Source organism: Vigna umbellata, chromosome 3 (genome assembly GCF_029865625.1).
Source record: "Vigna umbellata cultivar VRB3 chromosome 3, Vumbellata_1.0, whole genome shotgun sequence".
NCBI classification, from domain to species: Eukaryota; Viridiplantae; Streptophyta; class Magnoliopsida; order Fabales; family Fabaceae; genus Vigna; species Vigna umbellata.
In genome coordinates, this window is record NC_142167.1 from 51,390,006 (window position 1) to 51,415,413 (window position 25,408).

General features: G+C 33.6%; 4 protein-coding genes across 4 annotated transcripts; 1 reads left to right on the forward strand and 3 right to left on the reverse strand.

Moving 5' to 3' along the window:
- Positions 1-3,838: 3,838 nt before the first annotated feature.
- Positions 3,839-5,872, reverse strand: LOC148202890 (uncharacterized). The gene has a single exon (XM_088108612.1). The coding sequence runs from the start codon at positions 5,589-5,591 to the stop codon at positions 4,116-4,118; it is 1,476 nt and encodes a 491-aa protein (XP_087964738.1). The 5' UTR covers positions 5,592-5,872; the 3' UTR covers positions 3,839-4,115.
- A 1,556-nt stretch (positions 5,873-7,428) lies between these two features.
- Positions 7,429-8,715, reverse strand: LOC124836236 (uncharacterized). Its single transcript, XM_088108705.1, has 4 exons — positions 8,540-8,715; positions 8,211-8,333; positions 8,016-8,118; positions 7,429-7,936 (listed from the first exon to the last, which is right to left on the reverse strand). The coding sequence occupies exons 1-4, from the start codon at positions 8,632-8,634 to the stop codon at positions 7,694-7,696; spliced, it is 564 nt and encodes a 187-aa protein (XP_087964831.1). The 5' UTR covers positions 8,635-8,715; the 3' UTR covers positions 7,429-7,693.
- A 1,980-nt stretch (positions 8,716-10,695) lies between these two features.
- LOC124836235 (phosphate transporter PHO1 homolog 10-like) lies at positions 10,696-15,481 on the forward strand. The gene is made up of 13 exons (XM_088110455.1): positions 10,696-11,165; positions 11,604-11,961; positions 12,082-12,130; positions 12,294-12,365; positions 12,710-12,839; positions 12,967-13,087; positions 13,241-13,499; positions 13,656-13,760; positions 13,997-14,041; positions 14,111-14,260; positions 14,606-14,884; positions 14,982-15,118; positions 15,192-15,481. The coding sequence occupies exons 1-13, from the start codon at positions 10,697-10,699 to the stop codon at positions 15,292-15,294; spliced, it is 2,277 nt and encodes a 758-aa protein (XP_087966581.1). The 5' UTR covers position 10,696; the 3' UTR covers positions 15,295-15,481.
- A 733-nt stretch (positions 15,482-16,214) lies between these two features.
- On the reverse strand, positions 16,215-22,497 carry LOC124836231 (uncharacterized). Its single transcript, XM_047311358.2, has 4 exons — positions 22,337-22,497; positions 21,928-22,017; positions 20,143-20,410; positions 16,215-16,896 (listed from the first exon to the last, which is right to left on the reverse strand). The coding sequence occupies exons 1-4, from the start codon at positions 22,377-22,379 to the stop codon at positions 16,584-16,586; spliced, it is 714 nt and encodes a 237-aa protein (XP_047167314.1). The 5' UTR covers positions 22,380-22,497; the 3' UTR covers positions 16,215-16,583.
- Between the last annotated feature and the right edge of the window lie 2,911 nt (positions 22,498-25,408).

Here is a 25,408-nt window from a genome sequence, read left to right on the forward strand (position 1 = left end):
GGGATGTAGTTGTTGATTGATGATAAAGGGTGCAATGGAAATGTTAGATATAGCTTGGAAAACGGTAAAGTGTTTTTGTTTAACGAGATTACAATAATTTTTGTTGTGCATTTAAGTAAATATTTGAAAATTGTAAAAAATTAATAGGAAAGCGTGAGAATTTTTTTTAATATTTTCTTCTCTCCAATCTGAGTTATCTAAAAAAACATTTCCTTTTCTATTTAAAATATCTAAAAATTTGTTGGCTTTTGTCCATTTTTTTATCCTTTATCAACTCATCATAGTAAATTCTATATCACTAAGAAAGTCCTCATGTCTATCAAAGAAGAAATCAAATAAGAGATGAGCAATATTATGAAAGAGTATTGTGATATATAGGAAAATTGAATAATGAGTATCTAATATGCGAACATAGTTGTTAGCATACATGTGAGTAGAGTTACCTATCCCTCGGACCAACCTAGAAATTCCCTTTAACAACATTCTCCTATTTGTATAAGCACAAAAGGGAATTGTGATGTTTTTCCTTAAGAGGCTTCTCCCATGGTTAATGCAAACTACGAGTTGTTTAATGATGATGCCCTCTAGTGCATGGTGGCTTTAGGTAATTTGTCTAATTATATTATTTGGCATGCACTTGTTTATTGAGTTATATTCTTTGATGTATTTTACAAATATTTTTTGGTTACCTTAGATAACATGTATATATTGGGATCAACCATACACCATGAAACCATTACAATTGATATGATGAAGATGATGTTTGTAGATGTTCGAGAAGCTATAGTGTGAGTTTTGTTGCCTACTTAAGAGGTTGAGACAGTGGGGTAGAACCTTAACAAATTTTATCCTTTGGCCAATTAGATTAGCAAAAACAATTGTAAAGGAGGTAATTGTTCTTAGTTGTTTTAATACACATTTTTTATTGGTGTATACTAGTTTTATTTAAGTTTTTAAATATGTATACGAGGTTGGAGCACAAGGAGAGGAATATGTGAATGAATTGTTGCTACAATTGCCACAGTCACCACAACTGTCACAATAGATAATTCTAGAACAACATTGTGGATTGACAGTGAAGATCTCCAGACACCTGTAGGCTTAGAAATGCCTCTTGAAGTCACAAACAAGACATCTCACCTCTCTTTTTTTATATGTTCGATGGATGTTTTGAAGTTCTCTCTGGCATTAATATGTTATGTATAGGCTTAATTGCTTTTATGGTTCCTACATTCAAAGTTTTTTGTCTCGTTAGTATTTGCATTTAAAAACGCCTCAATTGCGTCCACATATAGCATAATTGCACCAATAATGTTTCTTCCATTAAATTGACAGAAACTGAGTTGACTCCATGATGACATAATAAAGAAATCTGTAATTTTCTTCTTTCTCCTCTACTCTTACGGCCATGCACTCAGTTTTTTCTTCTAATCCATTATATAATATTTTAAACCATTATAAAAAAAAAACTTTTCTACGTTACTAACAAAGCATAAGACACACCTATATTCAATGGTATGTGTACAACACTTTGAAAAAGACATGTGAACAATGTTTCTTAACGTAACCGAATAAACATTAAACAACACTCATCAAACTATACAAACAAATTATACATGCCATATAATTAACGATACAACATTGATCGTCTAACTATCATTCTATTCATATAATCTAGTGCATATACAACTGAATCGTCTAACTCATTCCAATAGTCTAGGAACCTCTTAAATAAAATTATATTAAGTCAATCCTATAAACAAAGAAAAATGTCACGATTTTGTGTTTATAATAGACAAAGTTGTAAAACACAACATACCATTGTGTTTCCACTCTTTTCATTACACTAAGAAAAGGAACAAACCACACCTCATGTTTCCATCTCCTCATGTTTGCATCTTTGCATTTCCACGTCAATCTACTGTCCAAACACAAACTATGCCCTGTAAATTTATAAATTTACGCATTCTTTTCCCATCAACAATACATTAATTGATCTAAATATAACATAAATTTCATTTTCATTTTCTTAGTACAATTCAAATTAAACTTCTTGTTCCAAAATCAATTGTAAATCAACATACCTAAAATAAAGTATTTCAAAAATCCTATAGTGCAAAATAGTTTGTCTGTTTTATGGATCGTTTTAATTCAGTGAATGTACATAGATGGTCATTAAATTATATTTTCGCAAAAATATTGAAATGAATTTGGATAAAAACGATAATTTGTGCAGTTAAACTTTTAAATTATCACTAAAATTGATAAATACTTTCTAAAATAATAAAAGAAAAATATTGACAGCAATGTTTAGTCCTACATAACCATTCTTTATTAACTTCTAATCCAGTGCAATAATCCTCCACACAGAATCACAAAAAAATTACTTAAATATGCTGCTGCTTCTTTTGCATTCCTTCCATAAACCAGGATAATGGACATGCTATTTGAAGAATAATTGTCTTTACATAATTTAATAATTCTTTAGTGACGGCACAAAATAAACAGAACTTTCCTTGAACAAGATAAATAATTGGTATTCTTGTTCATCAAGGAAAGGAGCATAGAACATGAACCAATCTTTAGTTTTCTTCATGCCCTTTTTGGACCAATTTATTCAGTACAGCACACCAGCAGCCTTGTTTTCACACCCACGTAGAAATATTCATTTCTTTTAAGAAACTCGATACTTTTTCTTTTTCAAATTAGTGTTTTAATCTTTATATGAATAGTACCATTGATTCCAAAGAATTATAAACTAATGACCCATCAAAGTTGTTCATTTTTTTATTCCAACAAGAGATTTGGTTTTAGTTTAATATGCTGCTTGCTGATCAACGAGAAGGGAAACAGAGTAAAGAGATGATAGAAATAATATACTTAAAGAATAATAAAAGTATAACACTGATGTGAAAAAACTATTCAGAGAAAAATTCACATCACAGGAATAGGTAAAACTAAAAATTGAAAATTGATACAAGTGGTTGTTACTATAATACAAAACTATCATAATAGTTCATCTAAATAGCAAAAGAATAAAGCTCAAACAAATCTCACAAAAATTCATTAACCATTTAAAGAACTGTTGCTGCTTCTTAAAAACATGTACCAAGACTGAAACGAATTAACAAACATCCAAAAAGATAGAGCATGCTGGGTAAAATTGGCCTCACTAGATATAAACCCAGAAAAGAATTCCAAAATGTATTAAGCAAAAACAAGAAATCAACATGAAATGACAATAACATGGCATAATGAAGCTCAAACACTTTGTTAACGTAAAGCCAAATTGAAGAATACTGGAGGAAAAGAAATCAACTTCTACTTTCCATGGCTTTGAACCAGGTAGGTTGTGTTTGTTGGGCTACATGTTCAAGAAACAACCAAGTTTACATGGTAGGTGCAACAGAATCAACATAAAGAATTACATGGGAATTTGATGTAGAGTCCAAACATGACTTTGGCCATTTAAAGGGAACAACCAACCATTAAACATTAGTTACAACTAATCATTAAGATGCATTTCATCAAAGAAAAATATGCATAACTCTAAACACACGCATACCAAAGCAGATGAAGTGGTAAACAAAGATGCAATTCTTGCATGAATGTCTAACAAATCATAACGTTGGGATTACATGATGCAAGAGCTCACCTTAAAAGACGAGGGATTATAGAATTAAGTGGTCATTCATTGAGGTGATTTGTACAGCACAGTTACTATACAGAGTTAATTCTCAAGCATGGCATTTACTAGACAGGGGCCGCATTGCAATTTTGGAAGTTCTTGAGAAGAGATTTTGTTACATCATAAACCAAATGATCCATCACAGGACAATAAAACAGAAACAGAATGTTAGATTGTGTCTTACATATTTGCTCTCCGGCATTGTATTAGGTGACAAGTTAATTTTAAGGCTTGGAGATTCCTGCTGCTCTTCAGAGCAATAAGGCTTACCATAATTACAAAAATTAGGACAAATTCAAAACTTACTGTACAACAATAAGGCTAAATACAAAACTACTCATATAAACCCAGAAAAAAAGTTCAATTCACAAAGAATAGAGACTATGTTTAAATAACTGTAAACGAAACATTGCATGCACCTAGCTTATTATACCCGGAAAACTTTCCATCTTCTAAAACTTCCAATGTCCTTCCCTTCTGAAACAGCCATTCCTATTCCAATTCTTCCTCCATTGGAAACACCTCTATAATACAATCTCCACTCATTTCCTTCAGTATCCATTTCAACTAAACATGGGGATCCAACATCCTTATCATCCCAGCAACCTTGGTCTGAAGGCCTTAAAATTGCCTCATCCTGAAGCCTCATCCATTCCTTCAATCCATCAGGAGATACAGCCATACCAATGCTCCTCCTCCCATCAGCAGCAACACCTTCATATGCCATCACATAGTTCCCGCCACTCCGGTTCCTTGTCACGTACGGGTTCATTGCTCCAAACTCATCAAAGGAGCCATCTCTACCTCCCCCCATGATTTTCCCCAACTTCACCCATCTAATTCCATCCCTTGATCTGGCAATGCCTATACCAAAATGCCCCTTTTCTACATCAAATGAGTGATAATACATCCTGAGGTCACCATTCCCATGGTAAACAACTTGTGGGGAAGAAATAAACAAAGAATCCCACTCTTTTCCAGACCCAACATCAAGCAATGCTCCACTGTGATGCTCCCCTTCAATCCTAGCCCAATGCCTCCCATCCTGACTAATAGCCAAACCAGGCAAGGACTTCAAAACCTTCCCACTACCACAACTCACATCACCATTGATTCCATCAGGGTTTTCCAAACTGAACTCCAAAGACTGATCAGAAAACTCCACCATATCAGAAACATAGCCAGTGTAGTAAAGCCAGTAAACAGCACTGGAAGCCCTAACCCTGTAACTAGACATGATAACCATCTCAGAAGGCCTGATGCCACCAGTGTCAAAACCCCACCAATCCTTGCCACAACTCATCACAAACCCCACATCAGAACTTGACCTAGCAGGCCCTCCTCCACGCTCCCAATGAACCCCATTTTTTGAAATCGCCAACCCTATCAAATCGAAAGAAGGGTGCCCTTTGGCCCTCCCATGGTACCACATGTACCATCTCTCTTCTTCGTCACTCAGAAACCTCTTCACCACTGGGGACCCAATATCTGCACTGTCCCATGCGTTTGAAGGACCCAAATCCAACACCAACCCTCTTGAGGAAGAGGAATGTGATGATTCTAAAGGTGGTGAAGAACAAAAGGCTTCACTTGCTGCTGAATCAGATTGTGATACACTTTGGGAGTTGGAAATTGAATTGGGTTCATTGTTTGACTTGTTGTGTTGCGTCTCGCTATCAGCGCTGGTGTCTGGTTTTGTGGAGCAGCGAAGGAAAGACGGGAACTTTGAGGACACCGGAGAGATGGTGATGCTGGGTTTGGCGGAACATGCCCGTGATGGAAACAAGGTTGTCGGAGGGGTTAAATGTTGGAAGATTGAAACTTTTGAAAGGGTGTTACGGAGTTGCAAAGAAGGAAGTACCATTGATGATGATGATGATGATGATGGTGATGCCAAGTCCATGGCTGTGAAACGAGCAATGTGGGCCTGTTGAATAGTTTTGCACGCGGAACACGACTTTGAGGACCAATTGAATGGACGGTGACAGGGGAAGAAGTTGAAGAGGGAATTTGAATGAGACAAAAACGGATGTGTGTTTGTGTGGTGCAAGTTTAACAAAAAGAGTGGAAAAGAAATGCAGTGAATGAGAGGGTTCTTTATTTTTATGTTAATAAATAACGAGTCATTGGTGCTGTGTTTGTAATCTCTGAAAAAATTGGGTTTGTGCTATGTTGGCAAAAGACTCAAATGGTGGTGGTGGTGTGCATTTACCCCCAAGAAAATCAGGATTTATTTTGGATGGTTCAGATGGGTTTGTCCCACTTTCCACGCATGAGGTCACCTTGTAAGGAAAGGAAAGGAAAATGGTGTTGTCTGAAATATGATCCAATTTTACACATCACAAATTCAAAGCATGGTTGGGAATGACTTTATTGGGTCTCACTTGTTTCTCTTCTTTCGGAATTGGATGCAAATTTGTGTGGTGTAGTTTTGCAGTTCCAATAAAATTTTTAAGAATTTGCATACGAAATTTAAGTTTCATTTTTCTATCACTTTATCCTCCCATTCAAAGTTTAAACACACACTAATATATATTATTTATTTCAAAAGAAAGCATAAGGATCAATGTTTTGTCCTCTGATATCATTGGATGGGGACATATGTAAGAAACTGATATATGTGCATACAAGCTACTATTTTTTTCCTTGGGGAGAGAAGGACATAAAACCAATCATTTCTCTGAGCTTCTTTTCGTTTGATTTTGCTGCAGTCCAGACATTTTGTAAAACCAGAACTGTGAAAGTTTCCACTAATAAAAGAATATCTTTACGTACAATAACATTTCTTTTATATTCTTTACCTAATATAATAATTCTTTTAAGCGGCAGAATAAACGAAAGCTTGGAAAGAGATAAAGGAATGGCATCGCTTTGCTTCCAAGAAATCAGAAACGAACAGTAAGCAATCTTTTAGTTAGTGTACGCCACCCCTTTCTGCTGTTCTATATATTTACTGACTTCACACTTTGCATAGCATCTGCATATTAATATTCTACATTTGTTTTGACCTTGTAATAACACTTCATTTTTAGTATACGACGAATTCTCGTTGAGGTTGAGATTTTTTTTCCTCGGGTGCTTCTCTGCATAGTTGATACGACTTCACCCACACTTTCACATCAACATATTGATTCTTCTGAAGATCTTCGTAATTTACGATTTTGACTGAGTTCTACTTTTTCGGTTTCCGTCTTCATTATTTCCTTTTTCAAGTACAGTTTGTTTGATACACTGTTGTCCTAAGCCGAAAGGTTCCACAGACCAACCCACTTTATATCATCTTCGATATCATAAACTAATCAAATGATTCATTTATTTAGTTTTATCTGATATAACTTATTCTACAGGTAATATATCCAAAACAATCATAAAAAGCTTTCAATGATTCAGCCATTGGAAGTTTTCTCAGGAAGCCAGTCTTCCAAATATTTTAGTGCAAAACCGACAAAGTTTTACTCACTTAGCTGCGCGCGAGATAACACTCCAAATCTTCGACCAACAATGCAACTGTTAGAACTGGAACCTCGATCTGGATGAAACCGGTGAATAGGAAGAGGAAACAAATTATACCAGATTACAATGATAAATTCATAGCTGATGATTTAAGGTTAGTCAAACTCAAATAATACTAGCAAAATTTGGTATCAATAATTGGCGCTGTAGATACTTTCAAACCCTGTGTAGCAAGTAATCAAAGTATGTTTATCAAGCAAATTCGAGTGCTGACAGTGCTAAGACACTCCAAGAAAAACCGGTTAAGGTTCAAATTCAACAAAAGAGAGAGTTCAACACAATGCAAATATTTGCTGCTCTAACAAAACTTGAGTAGCCTGGAAAAAATGACCTTCACAAGAAATTTTGTAAAGCTTTCTAGTGAAATTTATCTATTACAACAAGTAAATATTTGACCTCATATGAGGAAGAAATAGGCAGGTTTCAATGGGTGAATGATAAACATTATCGTGAGAGGCAAACATTGAATGTAGTTTAAGTTTCCCTCAAAAGTCACCAATCAGCACCAGCACGGGCACTGAATCTCTCCATTGCCTCGGCTTTCTGTTGCTTCACAATTTCGAGTATCTTTGGATTAAAGAAACGATCACGAACATATTTCCTCTCCTCGGCTTGTATCTCCTTGATAGCACTAGGATATGGGTTTGGAGGAGGTCTCTTTCCTTGAAGACGTGCAATTTCCTTCAAACGGCTATATGCTTTCTTCTTTGCTTTCTTCTCTGTCAGATATTCCATCTAAGAAAAACAATAAACTCATTGTTAGAGAAAGAAATTGTAGAGATAAGTTGTTGAGGAAGCAAAGTAGGTTACATACATCAGCTATAGCCATTGCTCGGTCCTCACTAACACCATGGTCTTTCAATTGAAGAACCCTCAAGGCAAAGATACGAGAAGGAGGAGGATCAAAAGCATGAAACCTGTGGAAACACGAATCATGTATCCGAAAGAGCAACAGAGAAAGAAGAATAGGGCGAACATAGGAAACAGAGAGAAGGAAAAAGGAGAATACTTAATGGGGTCATGGTGTTTGGATTCCGGATACTTTTTATAGAACTTCTTCACATACACATCCTCAGGAAGACTGATGGTCGGAATTTTGCCACCAACTGCAGGAAATGTTGCAGGTGGCGCCCTGGTAACACAGTCAAAAATAAAACATCAGACAAATTTGAAAGCTTTGACAAAAATAAAAAGGAATGGAGATGGTGAAATAAAGCTTGAATCGGAAAAATGAAGAATTGAATCGGAAAAATGAAGGAAAAAAAAGAAAGAGATTGATAAGATATGGAAATTAGGAAATGGAAAAGGGAAAAGATGAATCTGAATTAGAAGACTAACTGCTCCATCGCTTTCAGCCATACGGGTTCTGCCTTCGCTAGACCCTTCACCACCTTCCTCGTTCGACAAAGCAAATCTCCCCGCATAAACGACATCGTTTAGCTTCTTGGTGTTGGGTGTTGCAGTGTGGAATATGAATATAGCGAAAGACGAAGGGTTTTAGCAATGCATTGTCACTGGGTATTTGCTCCAGCAGTTAAATTGGAGTTCAATTTTATATTTTTTTAAGATTTAAATATTTTTATTCTCTGAAAAATTGCTGAATTTTCATTTACTATGTAATAACTTTTTCCTTATTTTTTAGTCTTTCAAATATTTACAAATTTTGTATTTGGTTTTTAAAAAAATATCTATTTATATTTATTATTATTATTTTTAATTTTCTTAGTAAGTTTTTGAAATATCTTTCTAAGCTTTTAATTCTTTTATTTTAACAATCAATACATATTTTTATAGTATAAGGAAATATCTTGTTAATAAATAGAATATCCTTAGAAGATTAAATAAAATTAAAGAAAAATATTTATTAGAGATTAAATCCAAAATTTCTGAATTTAACAGGAATAACAAATAAATTTAAGCTTTCATTTAATATATTACTAAAACATAATCTCATTAATTAAAACATAAAAAAACATACAAAAAATTAATAGTTAGGCTAATATTATTACTTTTTTTGAAAATCTGAATGCTAAAATACACAAATCTAAATCACAAATTAGAAATAAAAAAATAAAAAATAAAAATTATAACTTAGGAATATAAAAGTGAAATACCCAGGAAAATAGGACCATCCAAGTTTTTCATAAGAATTTCTAAATTAAAAATAATAATTTGTGTACTCACATCATTGTTGAAATACAATGCCGAAATAATCTTATTATTTAATTTATTTTCAATAGTTATATTAATACAATCTAATTCTAATTCTAATTCAAATATTTATTTTCAAGTTAACATTTGAATTGTTTAATACAATCTAATTCTAATTCAAATATTAATTTAAAACATAATTTAACACCTAAAAAATTATACTATTAAATTAAATAATTGTATTTATTTATTTTTAAAATTTAAAAACTAAAATATATCAAAATTTTAAATAAAAAATTTCAAGATACTAAAATCATATTTAATACTTTATTTATAATAAAATTTAATCTGTTCAAAGTATAAATTAAACATTTATTATCCTTTGCAACATGTCACTATCTTGAAACACAAACAATCAAGTAAGATATGTTATTTACTTTGGCCCACGTGTAAGTTCAATAGTAAAGAAGACATGCAACACTGTCTAGGAGCATTCCTTTTGCCAACACATCATCAACATTACTTCAAATTATGTTCTCCTAAAAAGTGTGGAGTATTCTTTTTTTCTTACACATACATACATAATATAAATATATAGAGAGAGAGTTTCTGTATGAGACAAAGAGCTTAAACATTTAAGTTGGCTTTGTTATAGTTTTGTTGTTGTAGCTGCTAGTCTGTGTATATTTCTGAGTTCCCTTTCTTGTAATTTTAGTGTACGAACTTGTTACATCTACTAATTATGAAGTTCTTGGTTTTCATGTGTTACTTTTTGTTCTTATCCTGACTAGATTGTAAAGTCCCTTTCATTTGCTTTCTGTTGGACACTGAAATTCTAGTATCTTGTCCTTTTATCATTATTATTAATTGTTAGTAATAGATAGGATAATGCAATGATGATTGATAGGTTAGAAGGATCAATTTGATAATCTAATTAATTATCATTATTATTATTAAGTAATAATCTTATATTAGCTTCATCAAATATCATTCTTGAATTACTGAATTTTGGAACTCATATCAATCATCAGTCTTCCTTCTTCCAGAATTAGTGTAAGAAGGGATGAATATCATATAAGTCCAGATTTTGGGTCATAATCAAACTCCAAATTCTAATGATTAAATAATTTTGGATTTCTATTTCTCATCATAGGAATGAATTGTTAGAATTGAGATGTTGATGAGAGTAGCTCTACATATCAGGAAAATCTAGGCTGCATATTGTGTTAACTCCTGTTTCAGTGTATCCTAAGATGTTTTTTCCTTGTGTATGTTACGTGTTGAATTTTCTTGTATGATCTGTTCTTTGTTATAACATATTTCAATGTTTCTTACACAGGAAAGATGACATTTAAGAAAGACTTTAAGCAACAAATGGTGCCTGAGTGGGAGAAAGAGTACATGGACTATGAGGGCCTCAAAAGAATATTGAAAGAGATGAAAAGTAGCAGACAAACTAAACACAACAGGTCATTGCAGCACAGACTGAAACTTGAAAGAGCATTCAGTGGACTTCACTTGAAAGGTAGCAATCAGCAGAGAGAGGAGGATAATGAAGAGCAGGTTATAGAAGTTAAGACATTAGAAGAAGAAGGTGGTTCCAAACAGTTATATAAGACCAACTTTCACAAGCTCCATGAAGAAGGAGGAGAAGCTGAGGCAAGACTCTTTCAGAAGCTTGATGAAGAGCTCAACAAGGTCAATGCATTTTACAAGGATCAGGTGGAAGCAGCCAACCATGAATTCAACCTTTTGAGTAAACAGATGGAGGCTTTGGTTGCTCTAAGAGTAAAGGTGAAAAGTCCTGATGCAGGTAAATTCAAAATTCAAGCAGTAGTTTCATAGTTTCTTTGGTAAATAATTATACTATTGGGTGACTTGTAAGCTTCTTGAGGAAAAATCTGAGATGTGTACATCCACCATTTTTTTTTGGTTAAATATGTTTAGTTTTTCTGAGATTAAATATGTTTTTAATCTAAGGATGTTATCAGTTCAAAAGTCTGAAACATCATTTAATCCTATATTTAATCCTAAAGGGAAAAAATATAGTATATGAAAGAATTTGAGACCACCTAAGGTCCAAAAAATATACATTCAATATATGATTTCTATGTCACCATGCAGGTGAGAATGTTTAGGATGTTTGATTCAGAAGAACTCCTTGACACTCAGTGGTGGTACTGTTAATCAGTAAAATTAAATTTAGATTCAATGTAGTGTCTAGAAGACTGAGTTTGACCTCAATTTGTAGAGTTGAAGCAGATTGTCTCCTCACCTAAAGAGACTGCTGATCAAAATCATCAGCAAAAAGATTCTATGATAGGCCCTGAAGTTGATCCTGTTCAACAAACCAACAGAAATATTCATCATCATGAGGAGCAAGCAGAAGAACACAATAATTACAACAGAAGAGATCCCTTGGAAATCCTTGAGCATGTAAAGGTTGATGATTCTCTTCAATTTCCAAAATCAACAATTAAAAAAGCTTTTACTGATTCCAGTGATAATGAATTGAGCATCAGCAAAGAGGAGCTGAAAAAAATTGAAAAGCAACTAAGACTTGTGTTTGTTGAGTTCTATCAGAAACTCCTCCATCTCAAAGACTACAGGTAAAATAAACAAACCATCAAACCATGGAACCTTATAAGTTCTAGTAAAACCAAATGGTCTTGCATTTTCTAAAAGAAGTTTTCTAATGTGCTTTGGTATTTATTAAATGGATGCGACAGTTTTATGAACCTGTCAGCATTTTCCAAGATCATGAAGACCTATGAAAAGGTTAGAAGCATACTTCCTGAGTCCTTGAGAACTTCAGTTTTCTTGGTTACATTCTTCCAAAATTTAAATTAGACTGAAGGCATTTTAAAAAGCATTTTTTTTTCTGTTCAGAAACACAATTCTGACAGTTTTTGTTTAACTTCATTTTATTTTCTTCAATAAGCGTACATCAAGAGCAGCATCTGCAGCCTACATGACAGTAGTGGATAATTCCTATCTGGGAAGTTCTGATGAGGTTGGTTTGAATCATATAACATCAATCATGATTATTTCTTCCTAGTAGTGCTTAACTAGTTAAGTTAGTCTCAAGAAGCAAAACATGCCCAAAGATCAGCACAAAATCATAATTGTTTCCTTTGCGCCTTTTCCTAATGTATAATCAATCATAAGATTGGCACATTATTGCTATAACTTATTCCTATATTTTAGAGACTGTGTCGAACTGTACATGTCAGTATCAGTGCTACTACATAGATGGTAACACATTTTAAAATGAAACTCCTACACAAAACCACAAGTTCTTTTGTTGCATTCTGTCCCAATCATCTTATAGATCCTATCTGTTTCATCTGATTTTAGGTTAATTTTCTATTGGAGAAAGTAGAGTCTACCTTCATCAGAAACTTCACACGCTCAAATCACAAAAAGGGGAGGAAGTTATTAAGGCAAAAAGCAAAAACAGAAAAACAAAACATAACATTTTTTACAGGTAAATACTAAATAACAGAATGTCTGTGGGTTAATGTTATGTAAATGTTTGAATTGAAGTATTTCTCTAAGCTATGTGTTGAGTGTTGAGTATTATTATATCGTGTACCTTGCACTTTTACTTGTAGGTTTCTTTTCTGGTTGCTTTGTTGCTCTATTGGTTGCTACTATATTTAGAATAACATCTCAGCAATTCATAAAGAAGAAGAAGGGAACATTTTACATGGAAAACATTTTCCCATTGTACAGGTGACTGCATTTTAATGAACCATTTTGCATATCTATCTATTGATATGCAGATCAGAAAATAGACTGTTGCTTTTGTTCTGTCTCCATGATATTCACGATTATTTGATCTGTTCATTTCGATATTATTTCTTAAGAGGGGAGTATTTTTTGCAGTCTTTTTGGATATATCACTCTACATATGCTTGTGTATGCTGCAAACACATATTATTGGAAGCGTTATCGGGTCAATTATCCATTCTTATTTGGCTTCAGGGCTGGAACTGAATTGGACTACAGAGAAATTTTCCTTCTGACCTCTGGTCATGCAGTGGTAGCACTGTTATGTTTCTTGATAAATTTGCAGATTGAAATGAACTCAAGTAGTCAACAGTATAAGACAGTCACTGAACTTGTTCCTCTGATCTTAGTCGTTGTAAGATTCCTAGTTTGGATTTAACCAACTAGTTGACCATTTCCAATACAATTTCTGAAGTACTTCTTGCCTTAATCATTGAAACTTACCAAAAATCACCCTCAATTGTACTCAAGCAATCCCTTCAATTTATTGAACTTTTGGTTTCTTGTGCAGCTTGTTCTTTTGATTACCTTTTGCCCTCTCAACATCATATACCGCTCAAGTCGTTTCTTCTTCATCCGGTGCTTATTTCGCTGTATATGTGCTCCTGTTTTCACGGTAATGGAAACAGAAGAATTCCATAGTCCATTTGAATGAAAAAGAAAAGTAGTCTATTTGGATATTCACTTGTATTAGAGTAGAATAAGATGAAGAAAGTGAAGAGTTGTTCCATAAACTATAGCTAACTTACATTTTAAAAATCTGATATAGTTTCTATAAATCATGTTATCCATAAACTAATTTCACTTAATGGAAAAGTTTATTTATAACACAAAACTGAGTTATCTTTGCAGGTTCGTCTTGCAGATTTCTTCTTGGCTGACCAGCTCACTAGCCAGGTAGATTCATATTCCACAGACATTAGTATGTTTCTGATATATCATTGCATGTTCTAATTTTGACTTCAGTTCCAAGCATTCAAGAGTGTGGAGCTTTACATATGCTATTATGGGCTTGGAGAACACTCAAGGAGGCAAAAGAAATGTCACACTCGTGGTATCTATAACATACAGTATTTCATCGTTGGCATCATTCCTTATTGGTTTCGGCTAGCACAGGTCCATATACAATCTTTTCTTTCCATATGCATTCTAATATCTGTGATTGTTTGTTGTGACAAATATACAAAATATCTTCTCCTTTGAAATTATAAGGTGAAGGTGAAGTGTTATGCACTTAAAGTATCATCATTGAAGATTGAAGACACCACCTATAGAGTAGCTAAAAAAGGAAAAATGATTATTTTACATACCTAAATTTTTTAATATTCATTTAATACTATCCTACCATTTTACCCTTCCCTTATATTATGTATCTGGTAAAAATGTGTTATACCGTACCATTGTTTTTAAAAAAATCATCTCAACTATACTGACAGAACTGAGCACATGATGTTTGTGCAGTGCATGCGTCAATTCTATGAAGAGGAAGACATCAACCGTGCATTCAATAGTTTAAATTATCTCTCAACAATTACTGCCATGGTCTTTCGGACAGCCTTTGAACTAAAGAAGGGAAGAAGTTGGAAGGTGTTGGCACTGGTAACTTCAGCGCTAGCAGTTCTTCAGAACACATATTGGGACATCGTTAAGGACTGGGGGCTCCTGCAAAGGCATTCAAAGAACCCCTATTTGAGAGATAAACTAATACTTCCCCATAGAAGTATCTATTTCATAGCCATGGTAACTATAAAATTTACCAGAAAGGTGTGTTCTTCTGCATATGGTTCTTGTATACATATTACATTGCTAATTCAATCTCATGTGAATTTACTCACAGGTTGTGGACGTAGTTCTTAGAATTTCATGGATGCAGTTGGTGTTTGAAATGAATTGGAGTCCCCTTCGAAAAGTGACAATAATTACAGTTACTTCCTGCCTTGAGATTGTTCGTCGTGGCATTTGGAACTTCTTCAGGTAACTTTTTTGACATAGAAAACTTCAATGGCATTGGCTTTATTAGATTGCATGACACATTGTGATGGCTCAGGTTGGAGAACGAACACTTGAACAATGTTGGAAACTACCGTGCCTTCAAATCCGTTCCTCATCCTTTCAGTTACTACGATGACGAAAAGGACAAGGATGAGTAGGGAAACAGTACCTTGTACTGCATGATTACACCCACAGTACAAAGAAACAGCGTATTTTGAATTGGATATGAAACGTTGTATCACAGAAAATTCACCATAGAAATCAAGAATTGATTTGACGTAGTTATAAAAATATATATTTACTAGGAAGTCGAGAAATTGTGAAAAATTTAAATTCCCCTCAAGTGTGTCGAATAAAGTATTGATTTTTCAAATTTAAAGATTTTTTTAGCTTTTATTTATTACGGTATTTAGAGCATACCCGGGATAGGTTATTAGAAGAAGTCGTGATACATTTAAAAATTCTTAAACACTTTAGTTACGAAATATAAAATTAAAAAGAAAAGGAAAAAAAGATGATTGGATTATTCATTTAAAAATAAATTGCGAACTTCTTTAGCGTAACAAAAAAAAGCTACTTAATTTCAGGGTTTAGGATGATCTGGCCACAATTTATTAGGGACAGCTATGCTTTTCGTTACGAAACTTCTATAATTTTAAAAAAATCATGATATCTCATTTTTTATTGTTACCTTTTATATTAGGCTTTTGGAACGTATTAAATGAACCTTTCGAATTGTATGATTTGAAAAAAATTGTGTTCCGAAACATTTTTTATTTTAAATTAAATAATCCGAAACATGTTTAATTTAATTAAGAGACGTTCTATTCATGGTTGGATTGCTTTTCCCCATGAGTCTTAAAAGCATGATATTCTAAAATGAGGTTAAAAAAACAAAAAGATTATTTTTACTCTTTCTTGTGCCTACTCAATTTGAGCAAGTGATTGAAGAAACAAGTTTTGCAATAATTACTTGTCATTTTTTGTTGGGATAAAACATCCAAACGTGAACCTGATAGGACTAAAAAGGCAACAAACAGGTGTGCAATAAGGGTTCCAAAGGAAGCAAAACCTATACTTTCACATAAAGAGAACATAACCTTTCATGAAAGCTAAATCAGAAGCGTACAAAAGAGTAAAGAAAACAAAGATTTCTCTCTCCAAGAATAGAGCATACTTGCATCTCTAGAGAGATGATAGAAACATTGTTCTTGGCTCTAAGAGGGAAGAGAAAGACTAGGCGAGAACTCGTGATATAATACAAACACAAGTGACTGGCTTCATTTCCCTTGATCACAAATTCCAAATTTAACGAATGCCTGATTGTCAGTGCCAACATGCAGGCCATTAGGAACCAATTACCAAGATACACCATCCATATTCATGGAACTAGAAATAAACATGCTAATTCACATAGAAGATGACAACACACACCCCCAGAAGAAATTCAATCTGAATCATGTCTCCTCCTCTCCTTGTCTTTCTTGTGCCTCTTCCTGTCATCTGAATCACGAGAATACCGTTTCTCATGTTTCTCACGTTTCTCTTGCTTCCTATCCTCCCGAGAATGCTTCTTCTCACGCTTTTCATGTTTCTCCTGCTTCCTCTCCTCTCGTCTTCTCTTTCTTCTATTTTCCTCTTCTGAAGCATCTTCAGTCTTCGTTGAAGGTTGATCTGGAATAGACACATTTTCCACCTCAGCTGGTGCATCATCCACTGAAAGCTTTGAAGAACCAGGTTCCTCCCAAGGGCGTGGTTCTCTACATAAGTAACAGAATATTGGTAGGGAATTCCTTGAGGATAAACATGATTGTTTTCATTTAGAAGGAAAACAAACTCCGTGTGGAGTATATCTTCAAGAGAATAAATCTGTTGAATATTCTAAAATATCAGTTTTCAAAAACGAGTGTGAAAAACTACACAAGTACACCAATCTACCATTATAGCCAATTGCAACTGCCAAAGACAACTATAACAAACTAGGACAGTAGATTGGTATTACCGTAGTAGATTATTGACCATTGTATGTGTATATTTCATACACCACAGCAATAAATGTTGAGTAAGCCTCACATTCAGTGATAGACCAGAAAAGCCAAAGAATGAAAGTGCATTTGTAGCAGGAAAACTTTCTCTACCTAAGGTCCTAGGTGATTTCACAATATACAATTCTCAATCAGCCGTTTTTTAATCTTTACCGCTGCACTGCAAAGATCATGGTTGGTTGAGCAAAATACAAAGAATGATAAGGACAAAAAGAAGAAAAAGAAATATCCAAAACACAAGTTCACTATGTTGCATGCCAGTTCTTCCAAATGTCATTGGGTTATCACTTTTTGACATGTGCTAAATAAAGCTACTAAGACCCCATCCTTTTCTACGAAATAATAAACAAAGGAGTCCCATTTTGTGATAAAAACCATGAATTACAAGGACTAGACTATTTTTGGTCCATCTGATGCTTCAACAAATATAAACTCTGATAAATAAAAATTTACACAAACGGGTGGCAGCTTATTTTCTGATAAAACCAACTAAGTAACTAGACAATTTTTTGAGGTGATGTGGTCCTAACACCATGTTATCTCATTAATAGAATGTCTTCTTCTTCTCTTGAAAATAAAGTTCATTATTTCATTCTATTTCCAAAAGAGCCCCTCTTTCATATAACTCCACATGTTTTTGGTTGGGTATAGTTTGTCCATGTCTCCAGGTTAAGATAAACTCCAGGTTAAGATAAACTCCAGGTTAAGATAAACTCTCAACCAGAGGGTTATTCTTGTCTTCAAAAAGGATATCGATGTTACTCTCCCAAGATCAAGTATTACATGACTACCAATGTCACAAGTTTTTAGCAATCTCCTTTCTTCCCTACTTCTACTCAAGATTCTAATTTTGTTCAAAATGTTATACCTGTCCCATTAATTGAGTCTTCTACTCCTATAGTCCAAAATACTATACCAAATCCTACTAAACCATTGTCACCACACAGAAACCAAATGGCTAGCCCAATACCCAACGGTGAGTCCTCTTTCGAAGGTCATTCTCCATCATCACCTGGTACCACAACTCCTGATCATGATGATTCGAGTTGGCCCATTATCATCCACAAAGGTACTTGATCTACTTGAAATCCTCACCCTATTTACATTTTTCTTAGTTATCACAACATTTCCTTCCTATTTCTCTTTTATTTCATGTGTCTCTTCTATTACTACTCCTAAAACTATGAAAGAAGCACTTGATCATCTTGGGTGGCGACAAGCCATGATTTTAGAAATGCAGGACCTTGAACACAATAAAATATGGGAGTTAGTTCCTCTTCCTTCTGGGAAAAAGACAGTAGGTTGTTGATGGGTCTACACCATTAAGGTTGGACCCAATGATGAAGTTGATCGACTTAAAGCACAATTGGTGGCTAGAGGATACACTCAAATGTATGGGCTTGACTAAGTGATACTTTTTCACTAGTAGACAAAGTGACTATTGTCAAACTCTTCGTTGCAATGGCAGCCATTTGTCAATGGCCCCTTCATCAACTAGACATTAAAAATGCTTTTTTGCATGGCAATCTTGAAGAGAAAGTTTACATGGAGCAACCTCCTAGGTTTGTTGCTCAAGGGGAGTCTGGTTTGGTTTGTAAGTTGTGCCACTCTCTCTATGGTCTCAAGCAATCTCCACATGCTTGGTTCGGGAAGTTCAGCAACATTGTTCAATCCTTTGGGCTGAAATGCAATTAGCCAGACCACTCTGTTTTCTATTGCCTTACTGGAAAATGTGTGTACTTAATAGTGTATGTCAATGATATAATGATCACAGGCAATGATGCTGGGAAAATCTCAGTTAAAGGAACACTTATGCCATCTTTTCAGACCAAGGATCTTGGAAATCTAAAATATTTTATGGGCATAGAAGTAGCCCATACAAAGGAAGGAGTTGTAATTTCTCAAATGAAATATGCTTTTGATATTCTTAAAGAGACAAATATGATTGACTGGTTTACTGTCCCATGGATCCAAATCAGAAAGGTCCAGAGGACTAGTTGGAAAACTTATTTATCTTACTATTACAAGACCATATTTGTCCTTTGCAGTTGGTGTTAAGTCAATTCATTCAAAATCCTTGTGTCAATCACTGGAATGTTGTCATTCTATTCGAAGATATCTTATAAAAGCTCCATGACAAGGACTACTTTATGAGGATAAAGGAAATAGCAAAGTTATTGGATATTGTGATGCTGATTAGGCTAGTTCTCATATAGATAGATGTTGATATTGTGTTTTTCTTCAAGAAAATATAGTCTCGTGGAAAAGTAAAAAGCAAAATGTTGTTGCACGATCATCTACTGAAGCCGAGTACAGAGGAAAGGCATTCCCGACATTTGAACTTATATGGGTTAAACAATTCTTACAAGAATTAGGTTTTTGCTACATTCAGCCAATAAAGATATATTGTGATAATCAAGTTGCTCTCCACATTGCTTCTAATCCTGTATTCTATGAGAGGACCAAACACATAGAAATTGATAGTCATTTTATTGGAGAAAATTGTTGTCCAAAGAAATTTGTATTGACTTTGTCAGATCAAATGACCAACTTGTAGATGTATTAATAAAGTTTGACACATAATTTGTATGCTCCAGTTTAAGGGCAGTGTTAGAATAAATAGTCTTAAATATGATTTATTGTACTATGTGTCGTACCTAGTAGCATGCCAGGAGCATCTTCTAGAGTTCTCTTCTTTTCTTTCATCCATTGTATCTAATGTATCTCAAACTATACTATAAATATGAAAACCTAAGAGGAGAGAACTCACTCTCTCAAATTCACCCTAAATCTTCTTTACTTTAATCTCAAGTAGGTAAAAACACATAAAAGGTTTTATATTATATTTCAAACAATGAGCTAACAAAATCAGAAACAACTGAAATAGAAAATAGCAAAAATTAAATTAAATGTGAAGACAATAATAGCTTTAAAAATGTTTTACTTTCTAAGTCACTTTACCTTGAAAAACCAAGACCTTGGACCCTTGCTGCTTCAGCATGACCTGCACCTAAGTCCTCTGCTGTAGACCCTCGCTTTACCAGTTCTGAAAACTCGTGTTTATCTAAACGATTACCTTGAGGACGGTTAGCACGCTTGGGAGCTAAGCCAAGTGCTTCCCTCATTGCCTGCTCCTCTTCTTCCTTAATTCTTTTTATCTCTTCTTTTGCAGCTTCCATTTCTGCATTTTGGGACTTTTTATCCCTGGTATACCAGAAAAGATCTTTCCCTGTTGAATCAAAGGAGGAGATTCAATGAGGCTCTTTTACGAAGATAATAACAAACTGCGCATTGCTAGAAAACTTGACCAATGAACTATACTAATCAAAGAGAAATCTATACAATAAATACAATGAAAAGTGGAGTTATCCTCAGTACAGATTCAGGACAGAGAGATGAAACCATAATCATGGTAGGTCACAAACAAAGTGAATCTTGCAATAGAGTAGCTAAAGCTCGTGTGTTCAAATAACTACAATGCTCAAAGCATCCTAACAGGACATTTCTTTGAACACTGGAAAAGCTAAAGTGTAATTAGATTTCATTGGCAATACACCGTCAATACAAAAAAGTAAGGCATCCGGAAAACAGTTAATGGGTTCCTACTTCTACTACTTCTTCCAAGTAATACAAAGTGAGAAGAAAACAGGGAAAGTTATAAAAAGCAAAGACGCAAAGAACAAAAAAATAGTGAATGTTTATATGCTCGTGTCTTGAGCCTTTTTTAAGCATCTTAGAAACAGGAAGCAGAGGAATAGTTTTTCTTTCACGTGTCTGCCTATTATCTTTCTACAGACTTCCCAGCTTCTTATAATTCAATTCAAGTAAATCAAATAGATATAAATACAATGAAAAAAATATCAGCAACACCAACATGCCATATGCTACGCTTATATACTTCCATCACACATACTAGAAATATTATGAAACAACCTAAGATCCAATACCAATGAGTTAAATAGCAGTTGTAAATATATTCCAATAAAATAAAAAGACTAAGAGGAGGAGGTAGGGAAGCACTCAGAAGAAGCTCATGTTAGAGTAAATTGGCCAAATTTTTTTATACAGAAGACAAATTGTTCTCTATTGAAAAAAGAAGCCACTTCAGTAGATTTTGAAAACCAAAGAGTGACCAATTTAATTGACTCAAACAGGAAATAAGACAAACATAAGTTTTCAACATCTGTTCAAGACTATAAACAAATATCTGTTTGAATAACCATATTGAAAAGGATATCATATGGAAACTTTGGTGGTTTTGGTAGAAATACCTCTTCTTTTTTTCTTTTCGTGATAAACAGAAAATACATATACATTGTAGAAGGTCCTCTGCTTGTAAATATATCTTAGGAGAGAGAAGGTAGAACAATAGACTTTAAATAATATAACAGAACAATGAGATATTCTTTCGATACTGTGAACTGATGTCTAACAGTATCCAACTAAAAATTAACATATAATCTGAACTATTAAATGGGAATATCAATTCGGATTTAGTTCAGCACAGAGTTTAATTATTCCATTAGTCAATTCAAAGCATAAAACTACAAATACCAATTAAAAGCATGTTATGAATCCCCAAATAATCAGAATTACAAGTCGAGGGCACCCATATCCCCCACGTATCCGGGTCTGCAAATGTAACTAACTAATGGTTTGTCACCATGCTACATGCAAGAGTATAAAAACAGCATTCAAAATTCTCAATGAACAAAATCCTGAGTTGAAATAAACAATCAATTTTACCTTTCTGCCATCTTCCAACAGGAGCCTTGATACTGTGACCGAGGTAGTTCTCCCTATGCTTATCAACTTTCACATCGTCCCAAGTGAACTCTGGTCATCAAAGGTAAAAAGCAAACATAAAATTTATATACATGCATAATCAATTAAAATTATAAACATACGTTTTATTCTTGAGAATTAATTTTGTAAACCCCAGAGTTCTAGGGTTCAATATGATCGATCAACTCATGAAAACATAAAATTAAAAAAAAAAAAAAGACAAAACCCTGATTTGTAGAAACCGCTCACCATACCAAATTCAAGAATGAATTCTTGAAATTTCAATTTAACATATTTCTAAAAGAATTCGATACCCCAAAGAGAGAGATGGAAAATAACGAGAAACAAGAGAAGAGCATAGACAACTTACGATCTCGACCGCCACGAACGCCACCTCTGGTTGGATGATACATGTCTAGGTCTAAACACACAATTCTTTCCTTCCTCTGTGATAAATTATATGCCTTGCATCTATAATCTAAGCAATGACAGAATAACTTTTAAAGCACGTTCACACAAAGTGAGGGCTTGTTTGGCTTGTATATTGAGGAGTTTTAGCTTTTCTTTTTCCTTTCTCTCCACTTTGCAAAATCTACAGTTTTATAAAAAATTTAAAAATAATAATGATAACATTTTTTTTAACATTTTAATATCATCTATGATTGAAGTAAAATTACTCCACAACTAATAATAATAATTATAAACACCTACATGAATCAATTATATAATGACAGTTAAAATATTATAAAAAAATATTATCAAATATTACTATCTTTAAAAATAATTTTTAAAATACTTTTTAAATTATTAAATTAATTTTAATACGGATAATCTTTTATTATTAAATTAATTTTAATACGGATAATCTTTTGTACACTGCATTTTTTTAGTTTAATCCTAAATTAATCTCACAAAAATAATTTTAAAATTCATAAAATTCCCAAATAAAAGACATTGAATTTTGAAAACTTTTAATCAAGTTTCTATTAATTTTTATGGTGTTTTGAAAAAAAAATCGATTAAGTCGTTAAATTTGTCCCTTTCTCAAAATATTTACGATATTTATCAAAAAAAAATTAATAAAAATTACAAAAAATTTTAAATTTTAAATTTTAAAAAATTATAAAATATATAATTATAAATTTAAAAATATAATTATGAACATAAAAATATAAAATCATAAAATTATAAAAATATAATATTTATAATTTTATAATTTTTTTAATTTTATAATTTTATATTTTATATTTTTTAATTTTTCAATTTTATATTTTATAATTTTATATTTTTTAAAAATTTTAATTTGTAATTTTATAATTTTATTTTAAATTTTATAATTTTAAAACTTTAAATAACTTTAAAAGAATTTCATTAAATACTAAAAATTAATAGAAAAGATTTTCGTCATCATAGTCTCTTATAGAAAAATAGAAAAATATTATATGACACATTCAAGTGATAGTCACGTCATAGTTAACAGGAAAATCTAACTAAAGAAATTCAATTGTAAAGTTTTAAACTTTTAAAAATTCAATAAACCATAAAAATTTAGTAGGAATTCAATTTGAAAATTCTCAAATTTATCAAGGACTCATGATATTACTTAGGATTGAATAGTCCATTAATTTTGTAAGAACCAAAAAAATTAGTTTACAGTGGGACAAGTGTTTCATGGAAAGACTGAGACTTGGAAGTGAACAAGTAGCACCGAACATTTAATAATAAAATAATGTTGATATATAAACGCTGAATTTAAAGTTGGTTTTATTATCTCAGAAACCATTATTACTCTTCAAAGCTCTGTTCTCTTTTCTCCTTTTTTTCTCTACAAATTCTCTCTAAATATCTTTCATCTCACCTCATCTGATCTACAATCAAATTGTGCGTAAGCTATTCTAGTGTCAAGGACTTCCATTCTCACCGATCAAACTTGTGTTTTGAACGGGTAAGTTTCATTTCTTCAGTTTTGTTAAAATCTGGATAATTCTGTCACATGCAAGGTAGTCCGGCTGCTTGCATGTGTTCTTCAACCTTCTTTTCCCCTTTCTAACTCCATTTTGGTCCATTGGGTGGTCTTTTCTCACCAATCGGTGAACTGTAGGTATTCATAGGAATTTCTGGTGGTAATCGAGTCTGCAATTTTTGAGCTCTCGATTTGATCATAAAGGTAAGGAAAACTAGTTAATTTAATTATGATTTATTATGTATGCATATGTTTTTTTGATGATTATGCATGTGTGTAAAAGTGAATGAATTGGTATTCGGCATTGTTGGACGTGTGCATGTGTAGATAATTTGATGTTGGCTTGATTTCTGTGTATTGCCAAGACCTGTGAACTGGTTGAGAAGTTCTCCAGAGTTATGTAGAAAGTCGAGCGCTCATTATTCAGTTTCGTAGTGATATTCGGTCTTAGTGTTGTTCGGTTTAATATTGTCATTTAGTTTTAAATGTACTCGTTTTCGACCTCGGCAGTCTTCCGGTTGGTATTATCATTCGTTCTTAGTCGTACTAGCGATCGTTCTTAGTAGTGCTCGGTCTCGTACTAGCGCTCGTTCTTGATAGTGCTCGGTCTCGTACTAGCGCTCGTTCTTGGTAGTGCTCGGTCTCGTACTAGCGATCATTCTTGGTAGTGCTCGGTCTTATACTAGCGCTTGTTCTTGGTAGTGCTCGGTCTCTTACTAGCACTCGTTCTTGTTAGTGTTCGGTCTCGTACTAGCGATCATTGTTGGTAGTGCTTGGTATTATACTAGCAGTTATGATAGAGTTAGCGTTCGGCCTAAGCTATATGTGTTCGGTATAAGTTCAAGTTTTCGACTCCTGCTTGAGTCTTACTCTCTAAATGACTATTTGGTCATGTTCGCATGTAGGGAGAGTTTCTCCCGTTCGGCATTGTCTATAGGTTGTATTGATCTTTTCTTTTCGGTCGTGCTCAAGGGTGGGGGTTGTTTTACTGTTTTGTGTGATTTTTATTTAAGGATGTTATGGATGAGGAAGTATGATAATTCTAATGTAATGTGAAGGTATGATGAGATATTTATAATATGGATATGAAAGAGAATTCCAAGGAGGAATGTCTCGGTGGTTGGTTTCAATGTGATAAAAGTATGAATATGGATAGTCTAAGCTGGCGTTCATCCTGACATTCTAATTGTCACCGAGTCTCAAGTAGAGAATGATGACGCATGTGGTGAGAATAGTAGGAGGCCTGGTTGTGTATAGCTTGGGGTTCCAGCTAACGGACTAAACTCATCTTGTAGCTTGCGGTTTCCAGCTACAGTGAGGGATGAAGGGCTAACCTCGTGTGGCGGCTTGGGTTTCCAGCTATGGTATTCGTGAGGTTTCCAGTTTACCTTTCCATGAGTGCAAGAACGACCTAGCTACATATTCATACAGTCCGGACAGTCAGAGTAAAAGTGGTCGGTTATAACATGCTTGTATGGT

Excerpts from the sequence above, each read along its gene's own strand:
- LOC148202890 (XM_088108612.1), bottom strand. The coding sequence starts at position 5,591 with ATGGACTTGGCATCACCATCATCATCATCATCATCATCAATGGTACTT.
- LOC124836235 (XM_088110455.1), top strand. The coding sequence starts at position 10,697 with ATGACATTTAAGAAAGACTTTAAGCAACAAATGGTGCCTGAGTGGGAG. Across the intron at positions 13,088-13,240 it reads AACATTTTCCCATTGTACAG|TCTTTTTGGATATATCACTC; the intron begins GTGACTGCATTT and ends TATTTTTTGCAG. Across the intron at positions 14,042-14,110 it reads CTGACCAGCTCACTAGCCAG|TTCCAAGCATTCAAGAGTGT; the intron begins GTAGATTCATAT and ends TTTTGACTTCAG.
- LOC124836231 (XM_047311358.2), bottom strand. The coding sequence starts at position 22,379 with ATGTATCATCCAACCAGAGGTGGCGTTCGTGGCGGTCGAGATC. Across the intron at positions 22,018-22,336 it reads CGTTCGTGGCGGTCGAGATC|AGTTCACTTGGGACGATGTG; the intron begins GTAAGTTGTCTA and ends TTTGATGACCAG. Across the intron at positions 16,897-20,142 it reads CAAGGTCTTGGTTTTTCAAG|AGAACCACGCCCTTGGGAGG; the intron begins GTAAAGTGACTT and ends TTACTTATGTAG.
- LOC124836236 (XM_088108705.1), bottom strand. The coding sequence starts at position 8,634 with ATGTCGTTTATGCGGGGAGATTTGCTTTGTCGAACGAGGAAGGTGGTG. Across the intron at positions 8,334-8,539 it reads TGGCTGAAAGCGATGGAGCA|GGCGCCACCTGCAACATTTC; the intron begins GTTAGTCTTCTA and ends CTGTGTTACCAG. Across the intron at positions 8,119-8,210 it reads AAACACCATGACCCCATTAA|GTTTCATGCTTTTGATCCTC; the intron begins GTATTCTCCTTT and ends GTGTTTCCACAG.